The sequence below is a fragment of the Gekko japonicus genome, unplaced genomic scaffold, assembly GCF_001447785.1.
Source record: "Gekko japonicus isolate JY-2015 unplaced genomic scaffold, Gekko_japonicus_V1.1 scaffold190, whole genome shotgun sequence".
Taxonomy (NCBI): Eukaryota; Metazoa; Chordata; class Lepidosauria; order Squamata; family Gekkonidae; genus Gekko; species Gekko japonicus.
The window spans coordinates 1,233,457-1,247,399 of record NW_015160841.1 but is presented as its reverse complement, the minus strand read 5'-3'; the positions used below and the strand labels follow the sequence as shown (position 1 = coordinate 1,247,399).

The window sequence follows — 13,943 nt, the reverse complement described above, 5'->3', positions numbered from 1 at the left end:
TGTCTACTGAAGGACATCTCTGTAGACCACATTGGTGGTTCTGCCCTCAGGTGCTAGGATCACCAGGCTGCTTGGTGAGCTCACTCTGGAGCAGGCCACATAGAACTGTCCATGTGAGAAGCAGTCGTCTGTTAAGTCAATTCCTGCCACCTTCAGTGTCTGGCCTTGAGACTTGTTGGTCATAGCAAAGCAGACCTTGAAGAGGAACTGCAGCCTCTTGAAGTCGAATGGGATTTCTGATGGTATGAGTCGTATGCATGGTATGAACATTGACTCTCCCCAGTACTGCCAGTGAGCAGTGTGGCCTCAATGATGTTCCTGTGCAGGGCCTTCACTTGCAGTCTGGTGCCATTACAGAGTTTGGGTGGGTTGAGGTTCTGCAGCAGCATTAAAGTACCCTGGCCCTGCTCCTACGCCTGACAGACACCCGCCTGTCTGGTGTAAGGGGGGGATTGTGTTTAAAGGCATCAGGGAGGCTGGGCAAGCAGCAGCCCTAAGGCAATCCTGCTGAGCAAGCCTCCCTGATGGCTTTCAACACTCTACTCCTGCACCTGACAGACAACTGCCTGTCAGGTGGTGGACGGGTGGGTGAGAGTGTGTCCAAAGCCATTGGGGAGGCTAGCCCAGCAGCATTGCTAAAGTATTTCTGCTCGGGTAGTCTCCCTGATGGATTAAAGTACCCTGGCCCTGCTCCTATAGGGAGTGTATTTAAAGGCATTGAGGAGGCTGGGCCAGCAGCAGCATTAAGGCAATCCTGCTGAACAAGCCTCCCCAATGGCTGTAAGCATCCCACTCCCTCTCTTACACCTGACAGGCAGCTGCCTGTCCAGTATAAGTGGGGGAGGGGGTGGGGTATTGCAAGATATTGTGGACGCTGGGCCGGCAGGATAACTAAGGAGCAGGTTTCTACTGGGGCGGGCTCCCTGATGGCTTTAAGCACCCTGCACCCGCTGCTGCACCTGACAGACAGCCACCTGTCAGGTGCAGGAGGTGAGAGGAAGCATGTTTGAAGCCATCAGGGATGCTGGGCCAGCAGCATCGCTGTGCCTCACAGGTGGTTGGTCATTCCTGATTTCCTCAACTGCTATTAGCTCTCTGCTATCTCCTGTAAGCTGGGGTTTTTTTTAACCTCAGAACACTGAGCTCTGCAGCTGACCAATCAGAGAGTGGGGGGTGCAAGGAGGCAGCAACCCAGCAGTCACATAGGAAGCAGCGGGGGGAGCACATTTTACCCCCTTTGACCCCCTTAGGGGTCAAATTTCTAAAAATCCCTTCTTAGTGAGCATCTATATCATGGTAGGAGTGTTCTCCCCGAATTTTGTGTTTCTAGGTCCAGGGGTTTGGCCTAAGCGTTGATTTTATGGTGAGGGGACTTTCTTTTATATATATAGAAGAGTTGGTTTTTATACCCCACTGTTTCTTACCCAAAGGAGTCTCAGAGTGGCTTATAATCTCCTTCTCTTCCTCTCCCCACAACAGACAAACTGTGAGATAGGTGGGGCTGAGAGAGCTCTTTTGAGGACTGTGACTGACCCAAGGTCACCCAGCTGGCTTCATCGGGAGAAGGAGTGGGGAATCAAACCTGGCTCTCCAGATTAGAGTCCACCACTCTTAACCACTGTGCTACACCGGCTCTCTAAACCAGACTATAAACTTAATTAATTTTAATAAATTAAACTATAATCCTAAACATCCTATTTCTAAACAAATGTGAAACCTCTGAGTGAAACATATCTACCACTGTGTACAGCATCCCATGTGTGTCAGGGAAATCTTAGGAAAATATATAAGCATGGAACCCTTCATGGGGGGGAAGAGGTAGCAGTATGATATAGCGGTTAGTGTGTTGGATAAGGATCTAGAAGACCCCAAGTTTGAGTCCTCACTCAGCATGATATTCATTGGGTGACTCGGGCAAGTCATATCCCCTCAACCTATCCTACCTTGCAGACTTTGAAGATAAAATGATGAATGGAGAACCATGTACAGGGCTCTGAGCTCCTTGGAGGAAGGCCAAAAGTAGAAAAAAATGTGATAGATCGCTAATGCCACCAGGGCGGGGAATCAGTGCTCAAGAACTACCAATGTCAACAGAGCCAGGCAGAGCCTTGCACTCATCTCCGGCACACAAGCCCAATCATAATCAAGGGCAAAGAAACCAGCTCACTGCTTGACCACGACCTCCTAAGCAGACTTACACCCTTCCAAGCCCATTGAAGTCTATAGTCTTGGAAAGGTGTAACCCTGTGTGGGACTGCACTGTAAATACATTATGTGTCGCTCTCCAGCATTAATTAAATAACAACAAATCAATGCATTACTTCATTAACTGGGACTGCAGGGCAAACAGCAGTTAACAGATGGGGCTGGATCCAGCCAACTTCTTCACTCAGTTTGGCCCAATCCCCTGCCTTACTCCAGCAACTGTCCAACATAGCTTTTGTCAAAGAGAATCAGCAAAAATGACACCCTCCTCTGGTGGGTAGAAAACAAGCAATTAGAGGAGGGAATCTGGGAGTGTGAAATTTTGAGACTGGGGTTTCCTCAACTTGTATCAACTACAGTCTGGACTTGCTGTAATAGAGACCAAGATCTTGTTTCTCAAAATGAGATTAGAGGAGATATCTCCAAGGAGTCCTGTGTCTTGCCTGCATACCTCCCAAAATCATTTGGCGGACTTTGGCTGGAGGAAGGACTCATTCAGTTCTTGCTCTCGGGATCACTATGCAGGGCAGTTAGGCAGAACCCGCCACTCTTTCCCTGGCCCCAGCACCTGATCCCCATCCTCACCCCCATATTTCGCTGGATCTGGTGGCCAAGTAAGCGGGACTGAAACTGACCTGAAGATGATGGGCAGCGTCAGAGGAGAGCACTGCTGCAGTGGAACAAACACAGCTTCATACACACACACCACAGATCCTCGCATGCCACAAGGCTGTACGTAGATCTTGGCAAACGCATGAACCAAACGGATGGCTGATACTTGTTGCACGGGGAGCAGGTGGTAGGACAAGTTTAGAAAGGGGCGCAAGTTCAGAACGTAATAGATAAACAATAAGGGGGGAGAGGGAAGAACCTGGAAAAGACTCTGGCAAGTGGCCGTGAGGGCGGTGTGGGTCTATGAGAAGCTTACCTGCTTCAGAAATGTGCCTGACGCTTGGCTGTATTTCGCCAACACGTTGGACATGGCAGGATTTGCATACTCAAACTGTGGATTGTAGCTATAATCGGACTTGAAGAACTTGCTCTTCTCCCTCTCCACGTTGGAAGGCTTGATGGCGGTGAGGATACAGAGCTTTCGCCCCGCGGCGTCGCCCTCCTTGACGTAACTTTTAGATGGCGGCAGCTGCTTCGGCTTGGTCAGGCTGGAGAAAGAACGCCGTTTCACCTTGGGCCTGGGGGCGGGCCCTATGCCACTCCCTGCCACGGAAATGCTGTGTGCCAGCTTGCTGCTGGGGGGCGCCAGGCTGGTGATAAAGAGGGAGGGCTGCCGATTGAGGCAGCACCACCCACGGAGGAAAGGCGTGGGGGGCTTGAGCTTGCGGCGCTCATTGTTTCCTGGCACACCGGAGGATTTCGTGGCCTTTCGGTGCCGTTTAGGATACGCCGGGGGACGCTTTTGCAGCGGGTGCTTCTTCCCCTCTTTGCTCTGCAGGAGGACGTTGTAGCTGCTCGTCCCCGTGGTGAATGTGTCCTTGAGGATGCCGCACTGGGAGAGGTCCTGGACAGGGCTTTCATTCTGAAAAATCAGTTTATGTTCTTCGGGAGTCAAGAGCCTCTTTTTGGAGAGCTCCCGCTGTGGCCAGTGAAGTTTTTCTGTGTGATGCAAAGGAAGGAGAAGGTTACAAAAGAAGCAAACGGTGTAATCGCTGTGTTAGTCTGTAGCAGTGGAAGAGAGCAAGAGTCCTGTAACACTTTCAAGGCTAAAAAAAATTGTGGCAGGGGAGGAGCTTTCATGAGTCACCGCTCACTTCTGAAGTGACGATTTTTTATTGGTCGGGCCTGCGGCAAACTCAGCTCATACCCTGCCACAAATGGTGTAGTCCCAGGTGGAGTTATTCCAGTGTAAATCTGTTGGAATTAATGGGTTTAGAAGAAGAGGAGATTGGATGTATACCCCGCCCTTCACCACCCAAAGGAGTCTCAGAGCGGCTTACAAACTCCTTTCCCTTCCCCTCCCCACAACAGACACCCTGTGAGGTAGGTGGGGCTGAGAGAGCTCTGACAGAAACTGCTCTTTTTCAAGAACAGCTCTTATCAGAACTATGGCTTACCCAAGGTCATCCAGCCAAGTGCAAGTGGAGGAGTGGGGAATCAAACCCGGTTCTCCCAGATTAGAGTCCGTGCACTTAGCCACTACACCAAACTGGGGGAGCTCTTCAGAGGGCTGCATGGTTATTCATCATGTTATAAAAAGGGGTGTATTTAACTGTAACCAGGGCCGTAGCTAGAATTTTTTGTTTTGTGGGGCAATCTTTTTTTTTGCTTTTGGGGCACCCATTATGCTTATACTTAAAAAAATAATAAATAACTGGAGATTCTGGGAGTGGAGCCTAAGGAGCACCGGGTTTGCGGAGGGGAGGGACTTCAATGGGATTTAATGCCACAGAGCCCACCTGGAGATCAGGTGTAATGCCAGGGGATCTTCTTCTTCTTTTTAAACTGCCCCCAAAGGGGCAGGGTTTTATTACATTTTCCACATAACATACACAAACAATCATAACATATACATACACATACATACACACAAACAGTACAAACAGATCCATGGAGGTTATTTTCAATTTTTACCAATATTTATACTGGTGCCTATTCCACCTTAATAACAATTTCTCATGAACTGTGTAAGCAACTATTCTGTCTCTCTCATCCTAACAGGTATATATTTCATTTAGTAAACTCTTAGTCTGTCTCTTGCAAGCTGGCCTACATATATTTATCATACCGATGATAAAATCGTGACCAAGTATTCTGGAATGTCGAATCCGTCGCACCTTTTATCAATAAAGTCAATTTATCCAATTCCGCAGCCTCCAGGATTTTATTTACTAGTTCTCGTTTTGCCACGGGACAATGTTAGATATGGTTTTGAGAGCCATGAAAACACACTGGACTAGATGCTAGAGAGAGAGAGAGAGAGAGAGAGAGAGAGAGAGAGAGAGATTGGCTTCCCCACCACCATCCATCCCCATGCCTTCCTTCTCTCTCTCCTTCCCCAGTTCCCCCCTCCCAGCAGTGGGGAGGCTGGGGAAGGAAAGGAAAGCTGCCCTGCAGCTTCTGGTCAGTTTCCCTTGGGGAGGAACAGCTGGTGGGAGGGGAGTGAAGGGCAGTTTTCCTTTCCTTCCCCAGCTTTCCACCTGGGTGGGGAGGCTGGGGAAGAAAAAGAACACTGCCCTGCCAATTCTGGTCAGTTTCACTCCACTCCTTTCAGCTGTTAAACCTAACAGCCATCCCAGGGAGTGAAACTGACCAGAAACTGCAGGGCAGCTTCCCTTTCTCCAGCCTGGCATGGCTGCTGGGCTAGGTGCTCTGGGGGTGGGGGGTCTGGCATTTTGGTGGGGTACGGCTTGTGGGTGGCGGGGCTCTGGGCTGTGGCTATGGGCCTGACTGTAACTACAATACGTAGCGAATTTCACAAGCATAGAAATACTGAAGGGAATTTTCAACAATATAATCAGGTTATTCCTTAACATACCCTTGAACATCCACATAAACTACTGGGCAGGCAAAGGTGTTCAGGGCTGTTTGTACCAGGGCTTTTCTTTTTCTGGGGGAACACACCGGAACAGAGTTCCAGAACCTCTTCGACAGAATTCTTTTAAAAACGTTAAAAAGCTCATGAGAGTTCCAGCACCTCTTTTTTTAAAAAAAAAAAAAAGCCCTGGTTTGTACCATCATGCAAACAGAGAAGCCGATGCAGACGCTGGCTTCATCAGAATCTAGACTCTTATGAGTGCTTTTTAATCAAGTTTCTATCCCTGTTGGTTGGAAAGCGCATCAGCTCTGCATGCAGAAGGTCCCAGGTTTAAACCCCAGCATCTCCACTTAAAAAAAGAATCAGGTAGTCAACGATGCAAAATATCTCTTGGCAAGACTCAAAATGAGCAAGATTTTTTTTTTAGTAGGAGCTATTCAGAGCCAAGGCTCTCAAAAGTGGATACCCTGAAAATCAAATTGGTCTGGACTCCAAGCTAGCTGTTCTACAGAAGACCAACACAGCTACCCTCTGGCACAGCCTCCGTAAGATGGCACATCCCTTCCTTCTGCTTTACACAAAGATGAGGCAAGGTTGGTTTTATTTCATGGCCAATCGGGGAAGCCTTCCCTCTGTACTGGGCCAAGCATTCTTCCAGGGCACCAGACTTCAAATCAGATTTCCCCCTTTTGATCAGTGTCAGCCCAGAGATGCTCATCTAGCGTGTTTTGCTGGAGGCGCTGATAAACTCCCATCCTAGCAAACATCCAGAAAAGCCTCCTGTGAACAAGGCAGTCAGAATACGCCGGGTTTGGGGGGGGGGGGCGACTATCGGCCATATCTCACCTTGCAGTGCTCAGGCAGTCCCACTATACAAGACAGCATTTGTGCTGGAAGGTAAGTGGAAAGCTACTAGTCAAATGGAAGTACATACCCCACAACTATTTTAAATTACAAGAACAAGAAAGAAAAAACGGTCCAACTTCCTTTCAGGGACTGAAAGCGTTATGAAAATTATTGATTTAGACACTTATAGCCCCCTTTTCTCCCCAGTGGGTGATCCAAAACAGCTAACAACAAATTAGGCTGAGAGAGTGACTGGCCCAAGGTCACCCAGCGAGCTTCCATGGCAGAACCGGGATCGGAGCTGGCTCTCCCAGATCTTAATCTCACACTCTAACCACTATACCACACTAACTTTCAGTTTTCCTTCCTTCCCTGCGTCTGGCAGCCTCTCCCTGGGGAAAAGTCTGATCCTGTTTCAAAATCTGTATGCTAGCAAGTCACTCAGCTGATTTGCAATGTGGCTGCTGCCAGGTCTGGCCAAGCCTCACAAGTTATGCAGAGGCTGCCACTGGGGCCAGGCAAGTTGTGTGGCATTATCTGGTAGCCACCACTGTAGTAACTGGGTGAGTCATGCACATTGTGTGGAAGCAATTTGCTGCTGGTCCTGGTCCCGATGAGTCCTTCCTCCAGGGGAGCAGGAGTGGACTGGGAGGCCAATATAGTCCTGGAAAAGGGCCTCCCTCCTGCCTTTTAATGAGGAAACCAAGGTTTGAAGGCTAGAAATATTACTGTGGTTGCCTAGCAACCCCCACCATGGCCACCAAGGGGGCATTCCTTTCTTAAAGGCACAGGATTTCCTTAAACGGTTGCTTCTATTTTTGGGGGGGGTTAACTTTCCAATTTTTATTTTGGTTTTTTTCCAATTAATTATTTTAGATTTCAGTTTTTTTCCTGAAAACCTGGGGCTTTCCTCTGGTTTGTAGAAAGATCTGACTTGTCTGGTCATGGCTCTAGTCTCCAGATTTAAATATCCACAGGTGGAGCCACATTGAGAATTACATATACTGATGACGTTGATGTAGCAACAGCAGATTGATCAGTATTTGAAAAACTCAGTCTTCCAGCAAAACATGAATTCTTGGTTAAATTTGGGATCCAGCAAAACAAGTGAAAGTGACAAGTCTATCAAAATCTAAGAACAGGAAAAAGGAAAATGAGAATTAATCCCCTTTGAATTATATATTAAAATAATGTTCTATGGTTTAGAATAGTTTTTAGAATTATCTGTGCTCTTATATTTATGCATTGTGTATTATGTGTAATCATAATGTTGGTATTTTGGAATCATTTGTATAACCATTCAAGGATTTATTTTTTAAATTGATTTGGCATGGTTGCGTTTCTGGGTTGCTGTTTGCATAGTGGATTGTAGAGCCTGGATGGGCAGCGGGTTCAAGTAGGGGTGACATGATAAGAAAAGCTTTGGTGCAAATGTAATTTAGAGGTGTTTATTAAGTAGACGTTTTTCCTGGAAACAAGTGTAATATTAGGCTTGACTAAGACCTGAGGCAATGCCAGAGGACTTAAAAGCAGACAAGCGATTTAAAAAATACACTCTTTTATCTTAACCTTTGAAATTGGCCTTTGTAAATTTATCTAATTCTTTCTTGGCATTTAGGAAACAAGGCTGTAAACATAGTGGGAGGGAAACCAGAAAGTTCTTGTCAGTACAGATTGCTTGCAGACATGGTGCCGTGAGCACTGAAGTAGGATTTGGGAGACCAACGTTTGAATTTCCACTATGGCATGAAAGTTCACTGGGTGACCTTGGGGCCAGTGTTCCCTCTAAGCTGAGTTAGTGTGAGCTAGCTCACAGTTTTTTAGCCTCCGGCTCACACATTTTTGTCTCAGCTCAGGAAGGAGGGCTCCAGAGCAAACTAGTTTCTGCAGTAGCCAAATGGCTCGCTCACAACTTTAATGCCGGTAGCTCACAAAGTAGAATTTTTGCTCACAAGACTCCACAGCTTAGAGGGAGCATTGCTTGGGGCAATCATTCTCTCTCAGCCCAACCTACCTGACAGGATTGTTGTGAGGGCTGCTTTGGGTCCCTATTGGGGAGAAAGATGGGGTATAAATGGAGGAAATAAATAATAAGTAAATGAATAAATAAAGCTGAAGGGAGGCAGATAAAACAAAGGTTGGTTGGTGAGCAGGAAGGAGAGAGGGAAGCAGGGAAAAGAGAGAGGATGTGGGGGCTGCCAGGGGGACAGAAAGAGTAAATAGTATGGAGAAGACCATACCTCTCCCCCACAAGGCCTACATCCCCCCCCCTGTTCATCACTAATTCTTGTTATCTTGTAGGTATACATAACCACAAAGTCTGAAAGGAAAAATTCCCTATCTAAATATATACCTATATTCAGGTCTTGTTAGCCACCATTACTCCAGTATGCCACATAACCTGGAAGTCAGACATACTTATTCACAAGTAGATTTGCTTGCTGGGAACTTTAGTTTGTGGATTGACATTATGGGCTGGAATCCTTTCCGGCAAATCTGGTCAGTTTTACACAAAAGTGGGGGGGGGGGTTTCCCATAAGGCTCCTCCCTCTCCATGATTGAAACTGACTAAATCAGGTCTGCTTGCAACTTGAAATGACAAGCTGGGGTGCCTATTGCCAGAGGTTTGAGCAAAGCAGGCTCATACAGAAACAGAAGCAAGCAGAAAGCCGTCAAACATCTATGAGGGCTACAAACTTGCTTTAAAAAAAAAAAAAGTGAAAGATAAAATTGGAAGGAGTCCAAAAACTGTGACAAAAACGGATTGAAGCAGGTAGCTATTTGAGATCAGACAAAACACATTTGAATCCAAAGTTGTCCAACAAAAGGAAGAGAATTGTCTATACCTTTAAACGTCTGGTGTTTATCCATTTGAGCATCGCAATACTGGCAGCTGTAGGACTCTTCTGCTTTTAACAATACTGCCACTCAAAAGCCATCCAGTAACTTTTCTTTTCTCAACAAAAACCAACAAAGTTTAATTCTGGGTATAAGCTTTTATGTGCATGCACACTTCAGATGTATCTGATGAAGGGTGCATGCACATGAAAGCTTATTTGTTGTTGTTTTTGTTCAGTTGCACAGTTGAGTCCGACTCTTTGCGACCCCATGGACCAGATCACACCAGGCCTTCCTGTCTTCCGCCATCCTCTTATAGCTTATACCCAGAATTAAACTTTGTTGGTCTTAAAGGCACCACTGGACTCAAACTTTGTTCTATTGCTTCAGTCCAGCACAGCTACCCACTGGAATCTCTTTCTCATGTTTTCAGTAAGGATTGAAATAAGAATTGTGATGTCTCCTCAGTCCATTCACTCATTCCTTCTGTCCTTGCTTGGTTTTCCCCCAGTATCAAAAAAGCCTTGCGGAAAACAACAACAACTAGAAAGCAGTGCAAACAAGATACTTTTTGCTACTATTAAGCAGTAATGAATTTATATTTACATAATATGATAAATCATTAGCTGCTGGTAGATATGATTATTATTTTATGGACTCTGTGCTGCTGTATTTTCCCCTCATCATTATTTGAACAATACTGTAAAGAAAAATAAGTAGAGACTCTATAGCAAATAGAAACTACAGTTTTTAAAACTACACTTTAAAAAAATCTGCAGTTTTTAAATCTCCAAACAACATCCGTTTGTATTTTGCTGACTAGTCCCTCATCCTTTATTTCTTGCATGGTCTGCTGATCAATTTTAACCCTCAAACATGAGTGATTTCAGACAAAAACTGTACACAATATTACTAATTTTAATTTGAATACTATGATACCAACAAAGTTTAATTCTGGGTATAAGCTTTTATGTGCATGCACACTTCAGATGTATCTGATGAAGGGTGCATGCACATGAAAGCTTATTTGTTGTTGTTTTTGTTCAGTTGCACAGTTGAGTCCGACTCTTTGCGACCCCATGGACCAGATCACACCAGGCCTTCCTGTCTTCCGCCATCCTCTTATAGCTTATACCCAGAATTAAACTTTGTTGGTCTTAAAGGCACCACTGGACTCAAACTTTGTTCTATTGCTTCAGTCCAGCACAGCTACCCACTGGAATCTCTTTCTCATGTTTTCAGTAAGGATTGAAATAAGAATTGTGATGTCTCCTCAGTCCATTCACTCATTCCTTCTGTCCTTGCTTGGTTTTCCCCCAGTATCAAAAAAGCCTTGCGGAAAACAACAACAACAACTAGAAAGCAGTGCAAACAAGATACTTTTTGCTACTATTAAGCAGTAATGAATTTATATTTACATAATATGATAAATCATTAGCTGCTGGTAGATATGATTATTATTTTATGGACTCTGTGCTGCTGTATTTTCCCCTCATCATTATTTGAACAATACTGTAAAGAAAAATAAGTAGAGACTCTATAGCAAATAGAAACTACAGTTTTTAAAACTACACTTTAAAAAAATCTGCAGTTTTTAAATCTCCAAACAACATCCGTTTGTATTTTGCTGACTAGTCCCTCATCCTTTATTTCTTGCATGGTCTGCTGATCAATTTTAACCCTCAAACATGAGTGATTTAACCCTCAAACTGTACACAATATTACTAATTTTAATTTGAATACTATGATTTTTTTTTCTTGCAATGCCTGATATTTTCTTGCATTGCATCCAAGCTGCTCAGGGGCTGATAAAAAAACGACAACCCCCAGAACCTCCTGAAAGGCAAATTCTTCCAGCTAGCTCTGCATATTGGCAGCATTGCTATTGATTTTAACAAACAGCAAATAGCTTTGCTTGTGACAACAAGGGATATTCCAAAATACATTGCTGAGCAAAGAGATTAATTTATACATATTTGGGGGGGGATTCAAGTCCTTGTTGCATTATTTAAAGTTTATTCATCCAAAAACATAACTGGGAATTTTTGACAATGGCCCTTTGCAAGAAAGAAAGAAACAGCAAATAGCTTTGCTTGTGACAACAAGGGATATTCCAAAATACATTGCTGAGCAAAGAGATTAATTTATACATATTTGGGGGGGGGGGGATTCAAGTCCTTGTTGCATTTTTTAAAGTTTATTCATCCAAAAACATAACTGGAATTTTTTGACAATGGCCCTTTGCAAGAAAGAAAGAAAGAAAGAAAGAAAGAAAGAAAGAAAGAAAGAAAGAAAGAAAGAAAGAAAGAAAGAAAGAAAGAAAGAAAGAAAGAAAGAAAGAAAGAAAGAAAAGTCCATTTCTCTAGAACAGGGGTAGGAAATCCCTATGTACACAAAGGGGTTCTTTTAAAAACAAGGAATTCACTTGGAATTGACTGCCACAGGAAGTGGTGGCGGCTACAAGCATGGACGGCTTCAAAAGGGAATTAGATAAGCATATGGAGCAGAGGTCCATCAGTGGCTATTAGCCACAAGGTATAGATAGGGACTCTGGGGCAAGTGATGCTCTGTCATCTTGGTGCTTGGGGGGGGGGTCAACAGTGGGAGGGCTTCTAATGTCCTGGCCCCACTGGTGGACCTCCTGATGGCACCTGGTATTTCTGGCCACTGTGTGATACAGAGTGTTGGACTGGATGGGCCATTGGCCTGATCCAACATTGGCATCTCTTATGTTCTTATGTTCTTAAGAGATTTTTACTTTTTTAAAAATAGAGATTCTGTTACAACCCTGCTAAATGTACACACACCCTTTTCAATTAAGCTAACTCCTATCCCTGCCAAGACCTTGGTGGGGACTGTACTTAAGTACTCCTAAGGTGGATGCATGCATTTAGGCTCGTTTTAATTGCTCTCTCACACCCAACGCACCCAGTCCCCTTTGCTTACAATGAAACGGTCACCAGCTGCAGGACCTGGATGGATTAAAAACAACCCTCCAAATTTAGAGCAATACTCACCAGTAACACGAATGGATTCAAGCATCATTCCTTATGGTGGGCTTGCTTAAGACAGAATGCCTTTCCCCCTACTCTTCTCCTTTTGGACACCTGAAGTTTTCGCTGCCCGCTTGCAGCACGAACAGCCGAGTAGATGCAACCAAAGGGCAAAGGAGGAGACAGGATTCTTTTGTTTGCTATATACCCAGGTTTATAGCGATGATGCTGAAGCAACTAGGCGCCGAGCTGATTACAGCGAAATGAAGAGATGCTTGGCTTTGCATTAAGGGCCCCCTTCACCACCTCCCCAAAACCCCAGGCCCCTGCTCTCCTCCCTCCCTCCTTCCTATAAAGGGAGATAGGAGACAGCGGCTACGTCCGTTGCTAGGACACACACACCCCCTTACATCTCCGGCATGCCAGAACACAGACCTATAGGGAAAAGAAACAGGGGGAAGCTTGCGGCTGCGCAATGAACCCCAGCATGCAGGATCTCCTCAGACGCGATATTTGCCAAGATGCAGTGCGCTGCGATGGATGCTGGGAGTTGTAGTCTTCCCATGGGAACAGCCAGGGCCCTGCAGAATGGGCTGGCAAAAGGGTAGCTGTCCATGGCTGTATATGTAATCATGATATGCAATTCCATTTCATCGTCTGACGAAGTGGGCGTGCACACCAAAGCTCACACCTTGAATAAAACTTTGTTGGTCTTAAAGGTGCCATTGGAGTCTAACTCTGTTCCATGGCTGTATACTGATAAGCAATGCTGTTACTGCTTGCCAGGTCTGCCTCCCACTAGCAGCTTTGCATGTTCCTGATACTAAGACAAGTGGGACAGGGAGTCACAATGGCTGCTTTATAAAATTATTCTGCCATGCAACCTTTGGCAGTCTTTCTGTTGATAAGCACAGCTGAGCACCTTAACCTGTAAGCTTAATATGGGGGGGAGGGTTAAGAATATTTTCAATATAGGCATGGCTGTGAGTTCAGCAATGGGCCACAGAATTATGTACTACTGCCTTTGGAATTCAGTTTATTTTGATACATGATCAGCTTGGAAAGTATTAATAAAAACAATAAAAGCTAAAAAAAAAACCAACAAAAGCTACAATACCAAGATCAACAAAAAAGACTTAAGTAGGTCATTACATTCCAACATTTCAGAATTCTTGCATACATTTCACAGTAGAGGTGGGGTCAATTTCAAACTCAACCATCTGCTTTTGTATTGTGCATGCCATTATGCAAAATTTTGCTTCATTATGAGTAATTGCATGTGGAATTCAGTTTGAGTCCAGTGGCGCCTTTAAGACCAACAAAGTTTTATCCTGTGGAATTCACCATCTTGAAAAGCTTAGCTTTAAAAAAAAAACCCAATGAAAACAAGTTTCTGGTCCATATGGTTATAATGATAGATGCTGAAATGTGTGTGCAGTGCTTGAGGAAATATCTCAGGCTGAAAGGGAGCTTGCTAGAATGGATAAGATACAGTGACTTTTATTGGCCAAAAAATAAATGCAAACTAAGCAACTACACACAAATGTGCTTACTTTCCATAATTTACACAG

At 44.8% G+C, this 13,943-nt stretch overlaps 1 protein-coding gene across 1 annotated transcript in view; it reads right to left on the bottom strand.

Moving 5' to 3' along the window:
• KIAA0895 (KIAA0895 ortholog) overlaps positions 1-12,814 on the bottom strand; it is a 26,778-nt gene extending 13,964 nt beyond the window's left edge. The window contains exons 1-2 of the mRNA XM_015419366.1: positions 12,397-12,814; positions 3,134-3,816 (exon numbers count right to left, since the gene is read on the bottom strand). Coding sequence (XP_015274852.1) covers positions 3,134-3,816; positions 12,397-12,424 — 711 coding nt within the window. The 5' untranslated portion in view covers positions 12,425-12,814. The remainder of the gene's footprint in view (positions 1-3,133; positions 3,817-12,396) is intronic.
• Positions 12,815-13,943: the final 1,129 nt, after the last annotated feature.